The following is a 22,637-nucleotide window of genomic DNA, read 5'->3' as shown; positions in this document are numbered from 1 at the left end:
TGATCAATTAAGAATCTTAGTCAAAGCCAATTCATGCACAAATGTTTGAGAACTTGCTTCTGAATTAGACGAAAAATATGCAACGATTTCCAACCATTTGAAAGATTGAAAAAAAAACAAAAAAAACTTGATAAATGGGTGCATCACAAATTGAACGACAACTAAAAGAAATGCCGTCATGAAGTGTCATCTTCCCTTCTTTTACACAACAAGAACGACCCGTTTCTCTACTGGGTTTTGACTTGCAATGAAAAGTGGGTTCCTTATGATGAACCAGCAAAGCCAGAGTTGCACCAAAAGAAGGTCATGCTGACTGTTTGGTGGTAGCCACCTCACACCCGCAAAGACTCCCTTAAAATGACATATTTTAATCAATTTCAATTATTTCCTGTGTATTGTTAAGTGCTTTATATTTAGAAAAATTATTATTTTAGTAAAAATACCATGAAATCTGTTGATCCAACAGTGTTTTTATGGTTGGTGGGTATTGATAGTTTATGGCAATTTGAAATGCTTTCTATTTTCTGTGTATCGACATTATTGTTTGGATCCATAAAATAATGTTTTGTAAATAAAACTTATTTTCTTTATTAAAAAATGTGCTTATAAGAAAGTGTGATTGAAATTAAGATTATGTACAGCTTAGGTTATTGGTAAAACTTTTTAAAACAAAATTCAAGTGAAACCAGTGGTATCTACTAAACTGTCATGTCCCAGTAATGAACATATCCAAAATTTATGAAAAAGATAAGGTAAAAAATTAATTATTAATGAAAATAGTTTTTGAAGACAATTAGCGAAAATTGAGTTTTACAAAAAAAAAAAGAAAAGAAAAAAAAACAAAAAAACTAGAGTTTGAATCGTAACAAAAGGGAGGTAAATCTTTTTTGAAAAATCTTTGACCAATTTAACAAAACCTTATTTTTGCTAATTGTCTTCAAAAACGGTTTTCATTAATTATTAATTTTATACCTTATCGTTTTTCGTAATTTTTGGATATTTTCATTACTGTGACATGACAATTAAGTAGATACGATTGGTTTCACTTGAATTTCAATATTTTAGTTTGGTTGTTTTTGTTTTATGGCATATCAACCCTTTTCACGTTATTTGATGCCGAATCCAGTGATTTTGAAGAAAAAATTTTTAATAGAATATGTTTTTTTTTTTTTTCAATTCGGTTTCTATTTAACTCACAATTGGGACTAACAGGTACTACCACTCCAGGTGAGAGTGGACCTGGGAGGAATGGCAATTAAGGGGTGGTCCCACATTCCCTAAAGTCCACAAGCTGGGGCCTCACCATTGGATATAGTTTAAGGTCATATCCAGGACCTCAATATTTCAATTTCCGAATTTCGCTACAATAACGAAGAAGAACGCAATAATTCATACTTGCTAGATTTATGTTGTAATGCCCGTGGATTCATCTTAATCGCTTAAAAGTGATTTTCTTCATAAAAATAGTTGATTAATTTTTGTGATTTTTGGAATATGATATTTTTGCTTGGTCATGGATATGTAGATCATACAGATCTTTTTAAAATTTTTTGTTTTTTCATATTGGGGAAATTCTGGACAAGAAACAAGAAAAGTTTTTAAAAATGACTTACTGATGCAAACGTGGCGATATTTTTGAGATTTTGAACATAATTTTGTGTTTGTTTACCAGGCGAACGTCGAGAAAACCACAAAGAGTAGTTGAACTGCAGCTGATGTTCACCGGGACCAGGTTTCTATTAAGAAAAAAAAAAAAAAAAAAAAAACGTGAATATCATTATAGAAAAATATATTGATTAAGTTCAAATGTACTGAACTAAAATTAAAAAAAATATTTTTTTCAAAAGTGCTCAATACATATGTAGAGCTATTACAAGTGGAATTTTATGCACATCAAAAAAATCCAGCACGGATTAATCTATGTTTCGGTGATGTTAATCAACTCCTAGGACTTGAACCCCTGAAACATCGAAAAGTAGATTAATATGTGCTGGGTTTTTCTAATGTGCATATAATTCTACTTTATACAGGGTGAAACGATAAATTTGTCCCCCTAAAGAAAACAACACTACAGCTTTATTTAAAAACTTTTATTGAAAAAAATCAATTCAGGTAACTTGATTATGTAATAGAGCTGACATCTATTTAATGTAGCCGCCTTCAGCCTCAATCACCACCTCGATACCAGTCCGAAATTGGGAGCATGCCTTTTTCACAAGCGCCGACGGAAACTCTGTGAATACTTGGTAGATAGCGGCGATCGGGCTGGCTTTAGTGTTGTTGGAGGTCATGTTGGTAATGTTCTTAATGTATGACCAAATGAAGCAGTCCAGCGGGTTCAGGTCGGGGGAGGAAAGGAGCTAGTGAGAGAAGGGTACAAAGTTGTAGCAATCCTTCTGAAGCTAAGCTTGGATCTCTTTAGGCTTTTGAGCTGGTGCAGAGTCCTGCTGCCACACCCAGGGTTTGCCAGCAGCCGCCTGATTATACCAGGAGATCACCATCCAGGTACACTTTGGTGTTGACTTTCAAGCTGACTTCAAAAGATGTGAGGTGGCATGATGTGGCCTTCACTTGAAACCACACCATAACCATGGGTCGTCTGATGCGTTGAGCTGTGCTCTCAAGTGTTGAACCAGCTAGATTTGCATTTTGAGAGGTCTGGCAATAGTCCTGTTGTCATAACTTGGATTGGTAGAGAGCAAGAGTTGTATAGCAGCACATCTCCGATCTCACTTGTTGAACATTGTTTCACTTTCAGACATGATAGAAGGCTCCTATCACTCTTGGGATTTGTACACAACTGGCCAACTAGTAGATAGTCTGCAACAAAAAAAAAAAAAAAAAAGAAAACCAGTTTTCATCAAACGGAAATGGAATAGACGGTTATCTGGCAATCGTCCGGAATAACGGACGCCACTGAAAACGTAGGTCCCTCTCCAATAAATCGGGGGGGCCAAAAAAAATGTATAAAATTCTAAAGAAGGAGTATGACTCCAAAATATTAATTTTAAACAAATAAATATTTGTTTATTTTTCATAATATTGCGTTGTAATTTGGCTTTCCAACGTATCTCATTTTTAAAAATTTTAAATATCTGTTTATTTAAAATCTGCAGTTTATTGGTTTTCTAAAACTTATGTACTGAGTAATTTATACACTATACAGAAAATGCTTATGGGAGGTATCCTAAAATAAGGTCTGGGACAGCTAGATGCTCGTTCACATTACATTTAAATTTCTGCATGTTAGTACTGAGAGCAGGGAGGGTCTTCCAAAGACGAAAGGTCCAAGGAAATAAGCTATGAGAATAAAAAGTCTCCAGCATCTGGAGACCTTTATAGTGTACCTATTTACTATGCCTCCCCACGGGACAGAGTTAGACACCAGGGTCGTTTTTTAACGTGAACAAAATTTTGCTGCTAGTCAGGTTTATTGAGGCATTCATGTTGCAGTACAAGTGCAATAAATTCCTGTGAGCACATTACGTGAAGTATTCCGGGACTTGTTAAACTATAGTCGACAGATTGAATTTTGAAATATGTCGTTTTAAGCTGTGAGAAAATTAACCTCAAAAACTCAATACTCCCTGGCAGAGGCAAAATAAATCCACAAATTACAAAACCATACCTTTAAACTCCAAATTTATTCAGTTATAACAGCAAAGAAAAGTTATTGGTCCTGGTACAGTCCTTGCAAAACGGTGGGCCATTTTTGCCTCCCAAATAGGGAGCCAGTAGTTAACTCCTTCTGGTGGAGTGGTAGTTCGTTTTCCTTTGAAAGGATCCATGATAACTCATGGTGTCCTCGGCAAGAATTCTGGTGCCTTTAATTAGGCATAAATCGAGTCCCTTGGGACCCTAATCGAATTGAGAAAAGTTCAAACATTTAGTAGATATAAACATGAAAATGTTCAAAGGATGCCATCTTCTAATTGGGATATCTTCGGCACAATATAAAGGTGTCTCTGCTTGTAGAGATTTCAAGTCCTTTTTTCATCAAACATTTAGGTGATACGACATGAAGAAATGTGGCAGCTCCAGCCTCGATAAGACCTTCTTCTCAGAGCCGTCCTTTGGTGAGTCTTTCCTGTCAAGCATTTTATCGTAGACTGAAAGGAAAATCAAAGATTACAAAAAAGGCGCCAAGTAATTAACTTGGCTCATACAAATAAACCAATCACAGGCTGTCTACTACAATTGTGCATAGGCAGCCTAAAACAATGAATCATGGCATGTAACTGGAAATTTCTCACAAAGCAAAAATAATTGTATCTACCTTATTGTCATATCGAAAAAAGTAATACATCCAAAAATTACGATAATTCAAGTAGGACAACTGCTATTGTGTTTTTTGTAAAAATAAGTCTATCATTATTAGGGAAACATAATGGCAGCCATTAAAATTAGAAAAAGCTGGTGGAAAGGGAGATAAGCCAAGTCAGTTTAGGCGGAAAGGGAGATAAGGCAGTTTATGAGTTTATTTTCAGAGTTCCAATTTCAGATAACCGCAGTTCATACAAAATATTCAAATTTTATTCACGCACATGTACATATGTTACTTCTTGGTTTTTAATAAAAAAAAATATATTTTTGATACAAATTTATGAAAACAGACTTGTTTCTGCTTTGTTATTTAATAAAATTACCTTTTTGTGTAAAAAAACAAAAAGCACCCCTTTTTGTGGCTCTTTTTTTGATACAAATATTTATTTATATAAATAAATTTTATTTAACCTAAATAACTTAGTGTTTTTTTTGGCTAAACTCAATCTGTCGACTATAGCTAAATTAGCTCTAAAGAACTTGTGAAACAAGTCAGGGCTCTACAGGAAAATTTATCTTTAGTTGACTTTTAAGAACTAAATATTTTCATTTACTAGCCAAATAGATAAGTTATCAACCAATCCATGTAATTTTTGGAATATGACATCTTCGTTCCGTGGTGAGTACGTATATCAGAGATTTTTCTGTATTATTTCATAAAATTAAGTGTAATTCAAAATAGCCACCAAATTTTATGTGCTGAGGCTTGAAGGTATAAACATTCATATTTCTTCAGATGTTTATTTTTTTAAGCTGTCTGTTAAAAAAAAAAAAAAAAAAAAAAAAAATCCAAGGTGTGGTTATTGACAAAAGTGCGAATAAATGAACAATTTGGTGGTAATTTTACCCTTATAATGCCCCTTAAGGGAGCAACCAGAGTTATTCTACAAAATCCATTCTGGCGAAAAATTTACTTCCATCATGACTAATGTTTGTGCAAAATTAAAAAAAAAAAAAAAATCCAAGGCGTGATTATTGAAAAAAGTGCAAACAAACAAAAAGGAGTGAGTTACTAGGTCCAATCCTTCCTTTGTCATGGGACCAAAAAGGTTGAAAAAGACTCATTTAATGGGCTTTGAAAGAATGTTGGTAAAAAAAGAAAAAAAAAAAAAAATTAAAAAAAAAAAAAAAAAATTACTTGCAAATGCGACTTTTTCACTTGCCCTGTAAGCATAGAGATGCAACATTGTAGTGATGGGACAGGGGCTAAAGGTTGGTAGACAGCACAGGACCTATCAGGTAAGAGACTTTAAAAATTTTTTTTTACTTTACCCAAGTTTGGCTTGATTTACGGCACATCAACCATCTATGGGTTATTTAATGCTGAACAAACTTGTCAAAAATACAATTGCATGGATTTTATAGTCGGTTATTGCTCTCAGAAGGAAATTTTACACAGAAGGTTGGGCCACGAAGCTCTGAAAAACACTCTTTAAAGAATTACAGTGCTTCTGCATTTACCAATCCACAATTTCTATGAAGTTGGCTTGCGCTCGCTCGGCAGCTGACGATAATAGTAGGTTGGTTGGTTGTTTTTGTTTTACGGCATATCAACCCTTTTCGGGTTATTTAATGCCGAATCCAAAGATTTTGAAGAAAATATTTTTAATAGAATATATTTGTTGTTTTCAAGTCGGATTCTATTTAACCCATAGCTGGAACCCTAACAGGTACTACACCACTCCGGGTCAGAGTGGACCCGGGAGCAATGGTAATTAAAGGGTGGCTCCACACTCCCCAAAGCCCACAAGCTGGGGCCTCACCACTGGATATAGTTTAAGGTCATATCCAGGACCCCCATTGATGGACTTTTACCCTCTGCAGGGGGGCAGTCGGTGGATTCTAATGCCCCACCGACAGGGCCAGGTAATAGGAGAAGGCCATCCGAGTGTTCTCAATTTTTAACGAATGCGCCGTCTGTTTTTGGTTAATACGAATCTATGAAAGCTACATTTTTTTTATAAATTGGAAGAAATAAATCAATTTTAATTGGGATTTAAGGTTAGAGTTGGGTCAAATACATGTGTTGTATTTTCTGTTTATTATTATAATTTTTTTGTAGTGGTTTAATGTTTCACGATCAGCCGCTGACGTTAATAACCGGAAGTGGCCGAGCATACCCGAGAAACTTTGTAGAAGCCATGGGGTTGGTAAATGCATTAGTAACAACATTACTATAAAAAAAAAAAAAATACTTATTAGTAATCTTCTTTATTCTTTTTAACAAAATTGACCATCAACCTTTGCATTCCAACATATATTTTCCAAGAAAATAAAATGGAGAAATAAGGTTTTAATAGTTAGAAAAATTAAATTGAATAATACGATTGGGAATGAACTTATAGATACTAGTAGCAATACACATGGCCGATAAAATGCTTTGGATAATCACAGATTTCAAGGGGTTTCTGCTAAAATAGTCATATTTTAAAAACGAAAGCACTTTAAGTCTTCAAAATACCACCGTTTTGTTCGGAAATGAACATACTTTCAAATGAATTAGTAAATAATAACATACATTATATATTTTTAGAGTTTTAAGCAAATAAACTGATAAAAATGTGAACATCATAAAACGGCATTTTCGGTAAGATTTTGTAATGACCCCCCCCCCCGATTTGTAAACACTCGTACCGTGTTTCTGTTAAGAATTTTTTAATGAAATTTGGAATTAGCCAAAAGAGACGTCATTTTTAATAATTTCGAGTGTCCGAAATTTATTGGACCACTCATTTTTTAGTAATTGTCTGTATTTTTGAGATGAGGTGTTTTCATTGATTGAGATTGTCGGACTGACTTTCTCATCTTGGTTGTTATAGTCACAATGTTTCGGCCGTTTTGCCCTCCGGCCTTCATCAGGTGTTTTGTATCGAACTGGGGAACCGTTTGTTAGGAGTCTCGAACCCAAGCCTTTATTATCATTACGGGGGTACTGTGTTCGGACTCTAGCTAGGCTCTGGGACATAGTTGCTGATTCTGTTTTGAATGTTACTTTTCACTGCCTTCGTTCAGGATTGAACTCAGCACCTTTGATACAACGTCTAGGACCACTTGCCCATATGTTACTAGGACCTCAGTTCGATACAAAACACCTGATGAAGGCCGGAGGGCAAAACGGCCGAAATGTGACTATAACAACCAAGATAAGGAAGTCACTCATTTTTTGTTGTGTTAAAAAAAAAAAGATTTCAAAATGATGAGTATGGAAAATTTTGAAAAAAAATTTTCTTCGGACACTCACTATTAAATAAAACAATCTTTTTACTATGTTTATTCGTTAAAAAGATAATTGAACAGTGTTTTCTTTAGTGGTACATAGCAATTTAAAAACATGATATCCGAAAAAATCGTTATGAATCTGAATCAAGACTTTTGTAGTATGTAATAGCAGCAGCAGCAGCAGCGATAGCATGGCGTAAACAGACGTTTGTTTTTGTTGTTCATTTTTATTCCAGACCGATTTTTTTTTTTTTTTTCTTTTTTTAATTGAAAATCTGGTTATAAAAAAATTTCTTACATGTTTAGTTAGAGCTATTTTGTTATCAACCATACAAATATTTTTTAAAATTGGGTAGTAGTAAATTTTTTTAATATTTGAACAAGCGAAGATGTGAAATACGATTGTTTTGGTTCACGTGTACAAATGGTACACACTTCTAATTTTCGTCGTTTAAAAAATGTTTTCAGTGAATTATTATCGAATGGAAACTAATCCACCCGATTATTAAAAAATAATATTCAAATATTTGTAGGAGGTGCTCAGTTAAAAAATAAAAACTATAGAAAAAGACATGAAATGTAATTAAAAATCAAAATAAATTCAAAATTTTTTAACAATTTGTCAGCTTTAGCAAAAACTTGCTTCTTTTTTTATATTTAAATAGAATTTAAATACTTGATATTTTTCCAAGCGTCATGTTTTCTGTTAGAGGGACGTCACTTTTTTAAATAACATTTATTTTTGTGTCATAATTCTTGTAAAGTTTCACAATGGCTATCAAAAACCCTCTTAAAAAACTCGCTTAATTCTATGTCTAATCCTAGGTACGAGTGGTAAGCCTCCTCCTAAAACCTTCAGCCTTAACAATAACGCTAAGTACAAGTGGCAGAGCTCCCCACTAAACAAACTTCCTCTGTGAGCTCATAAGCGTAAAAAGAAAAAAAAGCGTAAAAAATGTTTAAAGAAAAGTGCACATGATTAATCTCCCATAAAAAAATAAATTGGTCAACTGTCCTAAAATGCTAGGATCGTCTTGAAATGGTGAATTATTTTACATTTATGTGAAACCAAACCCCACTCTAAATTCTAAAATTGTTTTTGTTTTGTTTCTATCAAGTCTTCAGGATGTTCAACACAATTTTCCTTAGCCCTATCATTAATCCAAAGTCAGAGTGGCAACCTCCCCACCTTCTCATAATTGCACAAAGACCCTCTTAAAACCATGCATAATCGCCTTTTAGAAAACAAACAAACAGAAAAAACACCCAGGATTTATCTATCATAGGAAAAAGGGGGAGTGTTAACTGCCCTAAAACGCTCTAAGGATTCAAAATGGGAAATCATTTTACATTAAATTCTAAAATAATTTTTGTTTATCTTTTATTAAAGTTTTTCAAGTTGTTCACATGCAATTGTCTATAAAGGTAGAATCACATATTTTGGAGAGGTGGTCAGATGGGGAGGGGTAACAGAAGGTATTAATCTGCAATAATATCAAAGAAATATTGCAATATATTCATTTTTAACCAATCCTAAATTTCGATTTCAGTTTTTGGCACATAAAATGCATTACAATTCAACTTTGATTTCTTTAACTTTTCTTTTAATGAATGCATGGCATTTTTAAGCAATCGCAGCATATTTATGTGTATTTACTGCAGATTATTTGAAAACCATTAATTTCTGGAGATTTTCAGTAGCATATTCAGATTCCTTGCACAAAAATACACTTATATGGTAAATTTCATTGCTTAATCTTTTGTTTTAACAAAAATATAACATTTTTACTGAAAAAGTAGTGCAAAAAATGTGACAAAATGCACATGGTCTTAAAGAGGGGAAAATATCTAAACACGCAGGGCATAAAAATAGTCATAACTTCCTTGATTTTAATTGGATTTAAAAAATTTAAAAAGATTCTTTCTTAGCTCATCAAGCTCTTTCTATATATATATATATACCAATATTGAAATATTTTAAGCCATTTCAATTTTTTTCATGTGTATTGCTAATACTAGGGCAAGACCGGCACCAGCTGATTAATCAAATCTGGCCTCTCCGACCTCTTATCTAGCCAGAGTAAGAACCAATATGGATGAAAGGCTAAGTCATCAGGATCTCATTCTAAGGTATCATGGCTATGGCCATAGCCAAGGTTATTTTTTAAGGGGTCAAAATTTTAAAAATCGTTATACATTTTGTACATTCATCTTAATATATTTTTAATCGGTTCATATGCGTGTCACATCGGTATAGTGGCAACGTCACCAGCTTTGATTTCGGTTTCAATTCTAGCTGATGGCACCTAAATATTTTTTTTTTAACTTTTGAAATCACGACTATAATAATATATACAAAATCTGGACAAATTAAAATATCATATTTAAGTGTATTTTATGACCTATTTTGTTTATGTATTTGACACTGCTATTCATTTGTTTACTGTTCCTAAGATCTCGACTGCATTCCAAAACTTATAAACATTATTTATCCTTGTAAAACAATCTAATTTTCATACCGATAATCATAAAAATGTTTTTTTCATAATAACTTTGTTAAATAAACATCTCGCTTAACAATAATAGTCAATCTTACAATCGACTATTAGCAAGGTAACATGGCGTCTTTTGGGAGGCAAATACATAACAAGCTAATGGCGGAAACCCGAGAGGGAGCACTCCAGTCTGTAGAGAGAATGGGGTCATAATATATAATAAGATACATTACCTGAAAGTACTTAATTCAAACTCCTCGGCTTAACATTCAAAGGGAACACGAGTTAGAACAGATACATCAAGAGCATTGCCAAATCTGCTGCGAAGAACGTGGGCTCTCTCTACCGTGCTAGAAAACTACTGACACCTGAAAGTATCCTATATCTCTACAAGGTCACCATTTGTCCATGTATGGAGTATTGTTATCACATTTGGGCTGGTGCATCTGCTACTAGTCTCACTCCTAGACAAGGTTCAAAAGAGAGTCGCCAACCTGATAGGTCCTGAACTGCCATCTAAGCTTAAACCTCTGTCTCATTGACGAAATGTTTACATCCCTCTGCCTGTTCTACAAGTATTTTAATGGTGAATGCTCTGACGAACTACAAACCCTTGTACCCCCTTGACGTAAATTTCCATGACAAACCCGACAAGCAGCAAAGTCTCACCCCTACACAGAGATCCCTAGATGTAAGAAAGCTTTCTACTCTAATAGTTTCTTCCCTAGAACTGCTACACTTTGGAATTCCCTTCCGGGTTCCTGCTTCCTCAACTGTACTGACATGCAGAAATTCAAGTGTAATGTGAACAGACATCTTGCTGCTCAACTCCCTACATAGTATTCCTGAAACTTATGTCCCTGATAATAGCTCTCTACATCAAAGTGGCACTGTGCCTTGTTTGGGGTTAAAATGTAATAAAAAAAAAAAAAGAAAAAAAAAAAAAAAGAAAACAATTGTAGACACCCGACCGTCATAGTGGAAAGCACACCAGGGCTGGATTATAGGACTACGCCAACACTCCCAGCATGGCCGTTTTCAAGTTTAATGCAAATAAGTTCTTGATCAGCCATCCTCTAAAATAATTATGCCTTACCAAAATGTTTTGCATATACAGCATCACATTGATACACCGGTTCCCGTCAGATCACTGAAGTTAAGCAATGTTGAGCCTGGTTATTACTAAAATGGGTGACTAATTTGGGAATTCCAGGCGCTGTATATAGGAGGATGTCGATACCTCCCTGCAAGAGGTGCAAAAAGCCAAACCTCATCATCTCCTTTAACGGTGATATACATGCGACTGGGGACCACCTGTAAATTTCATACTCCCATGAAACTTCCTCCTTTGGAAGAAGCCAGTTGAACCTGAATAGGGTTAAAATATCTAGAACGACCATTCCTATACAAATTATTGCTCAAATACATCTTGTTCACCCTTTCTTTGACATACTCATTTATTTGTATTATTATACAGGAACCTGCTTTGAAACATCCAAAGCTTGTGGATGATATATAATTGATGATTGGGATATTTTAGTTCTCGGGAGGTACAAAGAGTTTTCCCCCAAAATCTGACTCATAGTAATATACTAGACTACCCGTTGACCCTTAAAGGGTAAGATAAAAAATGCTCAAAATAAAAAGTGATTTTGAGATTATACTGTCTTTTATTGTCTTGAGAAAACATTTTTTTTAAGTGATGAGTAAAAAAAAATAAAACTCAGGAAGCTTCCAGAGCACTACTGTAAGCACTAATTAAAATTAATGTGGCCCTATAAAAAAACACTACTAAAACCAAGTTTCTACCTCCCTGCCCTCCTTGAAGAGAAAATATTTTTTAAGTAAAGCCTGAAAAAAAAAAAAATCGTCAGAATCCCCATGAGCGCTACTAAAAGCAGTAAATATGATTATAGTTATATATTGTATATTTAAATCAGTTTTTTTTTTTTTTTTTTAAATTTTATTTTAACTCAACGGGGTTAAATTCCATTTATTTGTAAAGAAAAACACGTGAAAATAAGTTAAAACAAAAAATATTGTTGACCTTGTGAATAGCAGCAGTGGCTTTTAATATCAGACTTAAGACAGTAGCCATGAAATAGGTAAGCAGACAAATTTTTTTAAAACCGAAAGTCCAACCGGATGGACGGTTTAAACGCCCAAGCAAGCTGATCTGAGTTTTATAATCATACTAGCGAGGGGTACCCGGCGTTGCCCGGGTGCTTGGAAGTGTGTGTGGTTTTGGGTAAATCAAAACTCGGGGGGGGGGGGATGTTTTGGTAGGTAAGTAAGAGGATCGAACTGGAACCCTTGAGGTAAAATTGTAAATTAAAGTGAAAACAAAAGCGTGCGACGTTAACCATTGCACCACCGCGACATACCAACGGAAACGCGTTTGAATTTATTTAATTACTTGGATTTGGCAGGTGCACGTTTTAATGACTTAATGAGGTCAACTGTTGACTGCGGAGTAGCATTTCATTTACTGCGGAACGCGGGGGGGTAGGAGGAAACCGGAAAATGCCGCCAGAATTAATTATAGGAAAAGGCTTAATCCACATGCGGCGAGCGAAAACTGTTGAATATTTATCTTCCCGAAGTCGAGCAAATTAAATAGACAGGTGAGCTCCCTTGACAACTCTGAGATATTATGATTTACATGTGATATAAAAAGTTTTGAAAAGTTGTTAGGCGAGCGACCGCTTCTCTGAAAAAAGCCTTTTGTAAACATACAGAAAAAGCGAACACACATACATACATTTTCGCTTTTATATTTATAGATAAATGCATTAATAAATAAGAATTTTAACGTACCACACATTTTTTAACCAGAATTTTACCATTCTTGTAGCCTTTATCCTGACTTTCATCTTCGCTGTCTTCAATTTTCAGGCTGCAAAAGAAATAAATAAAAACATTATGTGGCAGGCATATAATGTTCAACAACAGTCGTGATATTGGTTCATGCATAGATGGCTTATAGATTGTAATAAAGGCTTATAGATTGTAATAAAGGCTTATAGATTGTAATAAAGGCTTATAGATTGTAATAAAGGCTCAAACCATGTTGAAGGAAGTGATATGTTTTACTTTTTTTAATTTTAGTATATTTTTGTTTAATGCATTATATTATGTTACTAGCAGGCCACCGGACATTGCCCAGTAATAAAATACGCATGAATATTATATTTTAATTCATACAGAAACTGAGACATGTGCATGCAAGTATTGTTTTTCTAAACAGTTCACTTATCGTAAGTATAAAAAACAAAAAAAAAAAAACAAAAAAAAAACAAAACAGGTTGAGATCGAAACCAAAACTTAAAGACAGTGAGTCAAGTATGATAACCATTAGGTCAGCTTATGGCGTATCGAATTGGAGATGAAAAACGAAAAGTCGATTAAATACAAGAACAGGTGGCAGGAAGGTGGAAGATCAAAGAAAAAAATTTTTTTGGCGGACCTGTACGAGAGTGCTCACCCCCTGAAAATGCGGGTTTTTTTTTCACCATTTTTTTTTTAAAAGTTTGTTTTTTTTTTTTTTTTTTTTTTTTTTTTTTTTTTTTTTTACGACTATTGTCATAGATTACAGACTAAAATATATAAAAAAAAAAAAAAAAATTTAATGACTTAAGGGGGTTCACTTTCTCGTTATAGCGTTCTAATCACGTGACACGTCGGTAAAGAAATGGACAGTAAGTCAGGTAGCAATGAAGTAAAATGTTATAAGGAGAAAGTGAAACCCCTTAAAAGTCAATTAAAAAATTTTTTTTTTTTCGGTACTTGTACAGTTTATAAACAAGACATTAAAAAAATGAAAATATTGAAAAAAGGTTATATTGTACGTATCCGTTTTGGACTGAAGATCTCCGGAGGGGGAGAAAAAAAAAAAAAAATCACTTAATTTGATCGAGTATTTTTTTTTTATTTTTGTTTTTTTTTTACAGCGGAAAAACACGATAAGTCAGCCATTATGGAATTTTTTGAACACGCCACGGGGAAATAACTCGATTTAAAACGTCGACACTCCCATCTTTAATTACTAGCTTTTCTTCCTAAAAAATCGAACCTTTTGCTCGGTATCATAACAAATTGTTTTTTCGCTGTAAAAAAACAACAAAAAAAAAAAAACACCTACTTGATGAAATTTTTTTTTCGGAGAACTTCGTTCCATAACGGATAGGTGCAATATAACTTTTTTTTTTTTTTTTTTTTTTTCCTCGGTATTTTCATTTTTTTTAAATGTCTTCATTAAACTGTACAAGTACCGCTTTAAGATATTAAACTGCTAAAGTACCAATAATCAAACGATACCGTAATAATCATGTTATATTATTACGGTATTGTTTTCCATTAAAAGTATTTGGTGTTTCTACAGAATTTGAACCGAACCGAAAACTTAGTTCTGTTTCAAATTCTGAAGAAATACAAATTATCGATTAAACCAAATGGTACTAGTGCAGAGAGTGATAACATTATTTAAAAAGCCATTCCTAACATGGGGAGGGGAGGGTGTTTTGTACCTTTTCTATACTTCAACCTTACAATTGAATAAAAAACACAAAAAACTTTAATTAAACTTGGAAATACGATTTAAAAAATAGCGCGGATCACTCTCTGCACTAACACCAACCAAATTTATATATTTTATTTATTTGCGAACTATTACCCTTTTTTCTTTTGCTTCTACACTTTATTGCCGAAATTGGCGACGCCATTTTATTTCACGCACCTGCTCTCCAAATTTAAACTATGGCCGAAGTGTGAAATAAATTGAACTTCCGGAAAGAACTATAAAAAAGTAAAAGAACATATATCCATAATTGTTTAAATGGAAATGTTTCGATTTAATTAATGAAAACGGGAAAGTTTTTCATGGAACATTTTTTTTTTTTTTTTTTATTAAAAACAGAAAATGAAATGACCTAATGGTTTAAACTGGGCGAGCGCCATTTGAAAACAAAACCAAAACATTTATTGTATAAAAATTAATCAAAATATAATTCGGAAAACAGCGCTTACAGTTTAGTCAAGACATTAAAAAATGAAAATATCGAAAAAAGTTTAAATTGTATGTATCCGTTATAGAACGACGTTCTCCGAAAAAAAATTTTTTTTCACTTAATTTCATCAAGTAGTTTTTTTTTAAGCGGAAAAACACGTTTTTATGAGAGCGTGTTGAAGGCGGCCATCTTGGATTTAAAAAAAAATTGTTTGGATTTTATAAATGCCAACGGGAGATAACTCCAGTTAAAGCACTGACCATCTAATACTAGATTTTCTTCCTAAACATCGAACATTTTGCTCGGTATCATAAATTGTTTTTTCGCCGTAAAAAAAAACAAACAAAAAAAAAAAACTACTTGATGAAATTTAGTGAAATTTTTTTTTCCAGAGAACTTCGTGCCATAACGGATACATACAATTTAAATTTTTCGATATTTTCATTTTTTAATGTCTTGACTAAACTGTACAAGTACCGGAAAAAAACATTGAAAAGTTTGCGTAAAAAAAGAAAAAAATATATAATTTTAATAAAACAATTTTGTAATGAAAGCAACATTTATAAAATAGTTTTTTTTTCGAACAAATAATTTTAAACATTTTTTCTTAAAAGCAACTTTGAAAAATCAACAAATTAAATGATTGTTTTTTTTTTTTTTAACGGGAAAGTAAGTTGTTTTATTTATTTATTTTTTTTAACTGCAATCGTTCTCCAGTTTAATTTTTATTTATTTCATGCTTCGGCCATAGTCTCCCCTGGATTTGGAGAGCAGATGCGTGAAATAAAATGGCGTCTCCAATTTCGGCAATAAAGTGTAGAAGTGTGTGTGTTTTTTTCTGTAGTTGTTTCACGACGTTTCGGCCAATATTCTTCTGGCCTTCGTCAGGTTATTAACCGCGACAGGATAGGAATGCTGAATCTCAAAAAAAAAAAAAAACATGAGGATAATAGTCCGCAAATAAATAAAATGTGGGTTTGTATTACTGTACACACAGATTCGAAAAAGTGGTCAAAAAACAAATATATGTTATCAAAGGCAAGATAAATTACTTTTCTACCAAACTGGATATAATTTTGGTGTTTTTATTCAATTCAACATGTTTATTCATCTCGAAAAGCATACAGTGTTTACCGATGTATTGGAAAATTCAAAATGGCGGCCGACTCTCTCTTTAACACGGTAAGTTCGGAAAAAAGGTGTAATAAATAATAAACTAGACAAAATACTGTTAGAAATTCGCTCAATATGTTACCGTGACATAACTTGACATATTTTTTTCATAGTATTTTGTCTAGTTTATTATTTATAACACCTTTTCTCGAACTTACCGTGTTAAAGAGAGAGTCGGCCGCCATTTTGAATTTTCCAATACATCGGTAAACACTATGCTTTTCGAGTTGAATAAACATGTTAAATTGAATAAAAACACGAAAATTATATCTAGTTTGATAGAAAAGTAATTTATCTTGCCTTTGATAACATTTGTTATATATTTGTTTTTTGACAACATTTCGAATCTATGTGTACAGTAATACAAACCCAATAAAATATATAAATTACTCATCTCAAAAAGAATTCCGGTGCAAGTGCACTTGATCCACGCTATTTTTTAAAATAGAGTTTAAAGTTTTACGCTATCTGTTTTTATTAAATTGTTAGATGAAAGTACAGAATAAGTACACAACACCCTCCCGTCCCAATGTTAAGAATGACTTTCTAAATAATAAATAACGTTATTATTTCAGCACGGATCAATAAGTGCATAGCATAAGTACCAGAATTCCAATAATTAAATAATATAAACCAAATTTAATTGTCATTGAAACAAAATTTTATGTAGATTTCGACTTAACAGAAAAAAATACAGAAATTTGTTTATGATGTACGTACTCGTCACGAAAGGAAGATATCATACTCCAAAAATTGTGTAAATTGATAAAGTAGATTTTTAAAATCATTTTTCTTTTTTTGGGACTTCAAGAGTAAACTGTATCAATTACATTACTGATTTTGATCTCGATAGTTCGAATTGAGTTGTCTTCCTCTTATTTATAAAAATGGCGGATCAAAGAAAATAGCCCCTCGATCGCTTTGTAATAAAATTTGTTTTTCTTAGTTAAAAAACAAACAAACTACTTGATCAATATATGATTTTTGGAATATGACATCTTCGTTCCGTGACTAGTACGTACACCATAAAAATTTAGCTGTACTTTTATTTTTTATTTTTTTTTAAATTAATTAAGTCGAATTCTACATAAGAACCAACAAAAACACGCAAAACAATAAATTCCAACCTTGAAATTTCGTCAACTGGCATGATGGAGAAAATTAATTTGTCTTCTCTTTCGTATAAAGATATATGTATATATATAGATTTTTTTTTTTTTTTTTTTTAAACTTTGGTCAATTTCGCACGTGCCGGAAATAAATTGATCGTTGGTGGAATTTTATTATTTTGTTTTGGCTCAATAAAGGCTGAAAAAGAAAAAGAGTTTCCCCCTTTTTTTTTTTTTTTACAAAGGCAAATAACGGTGCAGTTTTTCTGTGCTGGTAAAAAAAAAAAAAAAAAATTAAAACCCCAACTTTCAATTAGCAAAAGGGGGTTATTGCTTGGTCCTGAAACTGTACGTCTTTTTTTTTTTGGGTTGATGCCAATTGTCGCTTGCTGGTTAGGGACGGTTATAATGAATTTGGCGATGAGAAAAACAACGACGAACACTAATAAAAATATGGCTAGGTAGCTTGAATGTCAGGAAGTTCCTCAAGTTATCTGCCCTTACCAAATTGCCACCGGTTAATCATCTTAAGGGAGATAACTCAATAATGCCACGACTTAATATTTTTGTTTGTTTAAGGTGTTTTATAGGGTCTGCCAAACGATTGTGAAAAATGGACCGCATGTTTCCGTGACGTCAGATTTGTGTTAACTATACGAACTATGGAAAAGCAGAAGCGACTTAATGATTTTTTAGAACCTTTGTTTATCTTCTTCAAACTGCAATTAATAATTAATCTTTGTTATAATTTTGTTAGGTTTTAAGATTTACACAGTTTAACTATTAATAATATTATAAACATTTGTATATTAAATATGAAATACGGTTTTACTGAATGTTCATTTGGTTACTTACCGGGTTCCATATTTTATTCGGTAAAAAGACATACAAAATATGAGGGGAGGAGCTACAAAATGCTTAATATTTGTGCAATAATATTTTCAAATTGGTTTTAATCTGGCGATAAAATAACTGACAAGAGTCATGTTTATATTAAAACTTAATATTAAAAAAAAATTTAAACACAATTAAAAATCTATGTTGTTAACGGAACATTTGGAAATAATGGAATTTTAATCGTTTTAATCTTTTAACAATTAATTTTTAGGAAGTTTCTTTTTCTTGGCAATTCAACTGATTATAGTATATATTAATTCGAAAAAAATAAACCGCTATTAAAAAACATAATTTTAAATTTTTATCATTTTTTAAATTGCAACTTCAAGGTAATTTTTTATGTTCAATATGTGTATTTAAATTTAAAAAAATAAATATGTTTTATTTATTTGAACTCTTATGTTTCATAATAAATAGAAATGTCGATAGAAATTTGAACAAAATATATTTAATATTTTGTTCAAATTTCAAAAAATAAATATTGGAGGGTGGGGGACACGCACTAAAAAAAATATTTTCCCTTGTATATTTTACGGAAAGTGCACTTTATATGTAATTTCATTCTAAAATGGATATGTATCGAAAATTCCACAAAAATCTGACCATTAGTTGATTTTTACTAGATTTATTAAACATGGGTATGTTTTCACGTTCAAAATGCTTACTACCTAGGAATGTTATTTTAAAGCACCAATTATGTAAACACGATTTTCGTCTCGCAATTTCATTATTTTCATTCGATAAAAAAATTTTAAAAAAATTATTACTAGTTTATTTTGCCCTTCTTCTTTTAAATGATACAAAAGTTATACTGATAATATTAATTTATAATAAAGTTACATCGTTTTACATATGGGGGGGTAATTCTATGGCGACTTTTGGAGGTACCTCGTGTTTTAATTTAATCAAAACACCTTAAAAGGGAAAATGCATTTATTGTCTTCACTTTAGAGCACCATCCCCCATTAGAGACTGATCTACTTGTCGTCTGCCTTAGCTGGAAAAAAAAAGGGGCGTTTTCTACCCCTCAGTAATCTCACTAAATAGGGTTTATAAGTTGTTTTATGCGTGAGTTCACAAACCCCGAATAAAAGATGAATAAATACAAAAGGCACAGAATAATTACACTTCTTTTTTTTTTATAACAAAACAACGAAAAAGGTTTATTTCGCATTAAGAAGGACTGCGTCCGAGGTGAAAGAAAAGAAAAAGGAACAGAAAGTCCTCGGGTGTTCTACTGTCTGGAAGCAGAAAACTTTAAGTGTCCTTAGGCTGTCCAGTGGATGTCTTCAGTGGGGTAGTCACAGCCTGGGGGATTCAGTGGACAGAGAGCGAGAGGAGAGAAGTCCGTGTTCTTTAGTGGTCGGGGCTCCTTTGCTGGCTATTTAGTGACATTACCGATTCTCTTAACCTTTTTCTAGGAGTAGAAAATGCCCAAGTTTTTTCAGCTAAGGCAGAGGACAAGTAGGTTAGTCTCTAATAGGAGTTCCAGACAGCAGTAAATAGTCCACTAAGGGACACAGGATTAATATGCTCTGGTAGCTGACTGGTCAGTGTGTGGTCGAATCAGTCAGCAAGGGGGCATTAATCCACGAGAAAGTAACTGCCATAGGTTTGAGGGTGATGTAAGAAAATAAGTCTGTGTATGCATTCAAAATGTTTCCTATCGTAAACATTATTACATGAGGAGTCATTTCGAGTAAAAAGTTAATTCATTTTACTCATCTAAACTTCAGGAATGCACGATTAAAATGTGTAAACATTGAATGAGTAAAAATCAAGACGGCGGATACCCGCAATTTCATAGAGCAAATAGCAGCCTTGATTTTATGATAGAAATAAGGACCGCTGTGAAGAAGGTGGGTTCTCTCTTCCGTGCTAGAAAGCTATTAACGCCCGAAAGTATCCTATACCTCTATAAGGCCACCATTCGCCCATGTATGGAGTATATTTGGGCTGGTGCATCTGCCACTAGTCTCTCACTCCTAGACAAGGTTCAAAAGAGAATCGCCAACCTGATAGGTCCTGAACTGTCATCTAAGCTTCAGCCTCTGTCCCATCGATGAAATGTTGCATCCCTCTGCCTGTTCTACAAGTACTTTAACGGTGAATGCTCTGACGAACTGCAAGCACTTGTGCCCCCTCGACGTAAATACCCCCGATAAACCCGACAAGCAGCAAAATCTCACCCTTTCACAGTTGAGATCCCTAGATGTAAGAGAGTCTTTTACTCCAGTAGTTTCTTCCCCAGAACCGCTAGACTTTGGAATTCCCTTCCGGGTCCCTGCTTCCCCAACTGTACTGACATGCAGAAGTTCAAGTGTAATGTGAACCGACATCTTGCTGCCCAACTCCCTACACAGTACCCCTGATGCTTATGTACCTGATAGTAACCTCCTACAACAAAGTGGCAATGTGCCTTATTTGGGGTGAAAATACAATAAATAGGAAAAAAAAACTATCATCGAATGAAACAAAACCGAGGCAAAAATGAAACAACTGTTATCATATCATATCTAAAGTGAAAAGAAATTGAAAGGAAAATAATTTAAACAACTTTTATTTTTACTTACGTAGAATAAACGCAAGAAAAAAAAAACACGAAAAATAGTTTAAACAACTTTTATTTTTAAGTAATTTTTTAAATTTAGATCGAAAAATAATTCATGCAGAATAAATGCACACGATACCGCAAAGGATTTCACCAAATTTATTTGTGCCGCTCGCTCTCTCCACATAAATTTATAAAGATACGAACTAAACAGAATCATCAAAGTCTCGTCGGTTTGTTCCGTTTCATTCGATCTTGGTTTTTGATCACAAGGTCAAAGCTGCTACTAAATTGTTTTTTTTTAAATTTTTTTTTATTACATTTTCACCCCAAACAAGGCGCATTGCTACTTTGGTGTAGGGGGCTACTATCAGGGGCAGCAACTACTGGGGCACTAGGGTTGGATCAAATACTGACTTTTAACAATTGAAATACAAATACAAATACTTTCGTTTAGGTTACCAGAAATACAAATTCAAATACTTTTATTCCTAAGTCTAAAAATACAAATACAAATACTTTTATTCTTCAATCTCAAAATACAAATAAAAATACAATAACTGATTTAAACAAAAACAAATATAAGTACTTTTTTTTCAAAGTAATAAAGAAATCTGAAAATATGCAAAATAAAAATAAAAATAAAAATATTTCCTTCCAAATTTAACATCTACATTACATTCTATATCATGTCTGCATTCCATTTTATTATCATTAAAGCTCTGAAAGTCTCTCTCTCTCTCTCTCTCTCTCTCTCTCTCTCTCTCTCTCTCAAATATAAATACAAATACAAAATACTATTTTCCTGGATGCCATAATACAAATTACTTTTTCTTGTGATGTTAAAATACAAATACAATTACATTAAAATTGTATTTAAATACAATTGAAATACAAATACAATTGTATTTGATCCAACCCTATGGGGCACTATGTTGGGATTTGTGGCAGCCATCTTGATTGACCAGTATACTCAGGGGTATCTTCTGCTCAGCACAATGAAATATCAAAACATGAACAGAATTGTTTCTGTTTGCTTCCATATTCTATCAGTCACCTACTTTCCATGACCTCACATTACCCTGATCGGAGGGCTAAGTGGATTCTTGACCATGCCCAAGGGTTTCCCACAGACTAGTGGAGGAAAGAAGGCACCTTACTTTTCCTTTGACAGTAGTGTTATCCTGCTACCCATCATCAACATAATTTTATAGTCTCTTGCCATCAGATGTTGCATCTAATTGCATATCGTTGAATGACGTGTGTATGTGTGCGTGAAAGGATTTCTATCAAACTACGCTTGCAGCATAGTGCATATGAGCATCTGGGAAAGTATCATCCGCAGCAGTGAAGAATGGCTGGCTTGCAAAGAGATTAGCAGCAGCAGGAGTTGAAAAACGCACATATGCAAATTAGGAAGTGTGTGTGAGAAGATAAAGGAAAAAAAAAAACGAGAAAAGAAACTGTGTGGTCAGAGAAGCAGAGTGCGTACTGAAGAAAATTGACGCATAAAGTTGAGGACGAAAATGGGCTGGCTGTGGCTGGCATGTGGTCGGAGGAAAAAGAAACGCGTAAGTAGTGTTGAGTTGGGAGAGTAACGCGTAAGTAGTGTTGAGTTGGGAGAGTAACGCGTAATAAAAATTTTGGTTAAAAAAAGAAAAAATGTCAACCCGAATTTTTATTTATTTCTTTTCTTTGTTTGCTTGTAACTGCAACGTTAGATTCTGAGAGATATATGTTTTGATTTCGATTCCAGTTGATAGCACCCAAGTCATATTTTAAAAAACTTTTGAAATCACTACTATATATTGGGTACAATATAATAATCAATAGAGTATTTAGCTCTATAATAATAATAAATACG

At 33.2% G+C, this 22,637-nt stretch overlaps 1 protein-coding gene and 1 pseudogene across 2 annotated transcripts in view; one reads left to right on the top strand and one right to left on the bottom strand.

Annotated features, from left to right (window-relative positions):
* Positions 1-22,637, bottom strand: part of LOC145287778 (eukaryotic translation initiation factor 4E type 2-like) — a 66,400-nt gene that overhangs the window by 30,992 nt on the left and 12,771 nt on the right. Inside the window, exons 1-3 of one of the 2 annotated variants that reach the window (XM_080135604.1) lie at positions 17,344-17,762; positions 12,855-12,933; positions 1,614-1,736 (exon numbers count right to left, since the gene is read on the bottom strand). In XM_080135604.1, the coding sequence (XP_079991730.1) occupies positions 1,614-1,736; positions 12,855-12,933; positions 17,344-17,366 (225 nt within the window). In that variant the 5' untranslated portion in view covers positions 17,367-17,762. Of the gene's footprint in view, positions 1-1,613; positions 1,737-12,854; positions 12,934-17,343; positions 17,763-22,637 lie in introns of those variants that run through there. The other variant, XM_080135605.1, reaches the window with a different exon arrangement.
* Positions 11,147-11,262, top strand: LOC145288528 (5S ribosomal RNA; annotated as a pseudogene).

The sequence above is a fragment of the Euprymna scolopes genome, chromosome 11, assembly GCF_053919585.1.
Source record: "Euprymna scolopes isolate OS-2025 chromosome 11, ASM5391958v1, whole genome shotgun sequence".
NCBI lineage: Eukaryota > Metazoa > Mollusca > Cephalopoda > Sepiida > Sepiolidae > Euprymna > Euprymna scolopes.
Note: the sequence above shows the minus strand (reverse complement) of the source record. Positions and strands in the feature narration are given on the sequence as shown.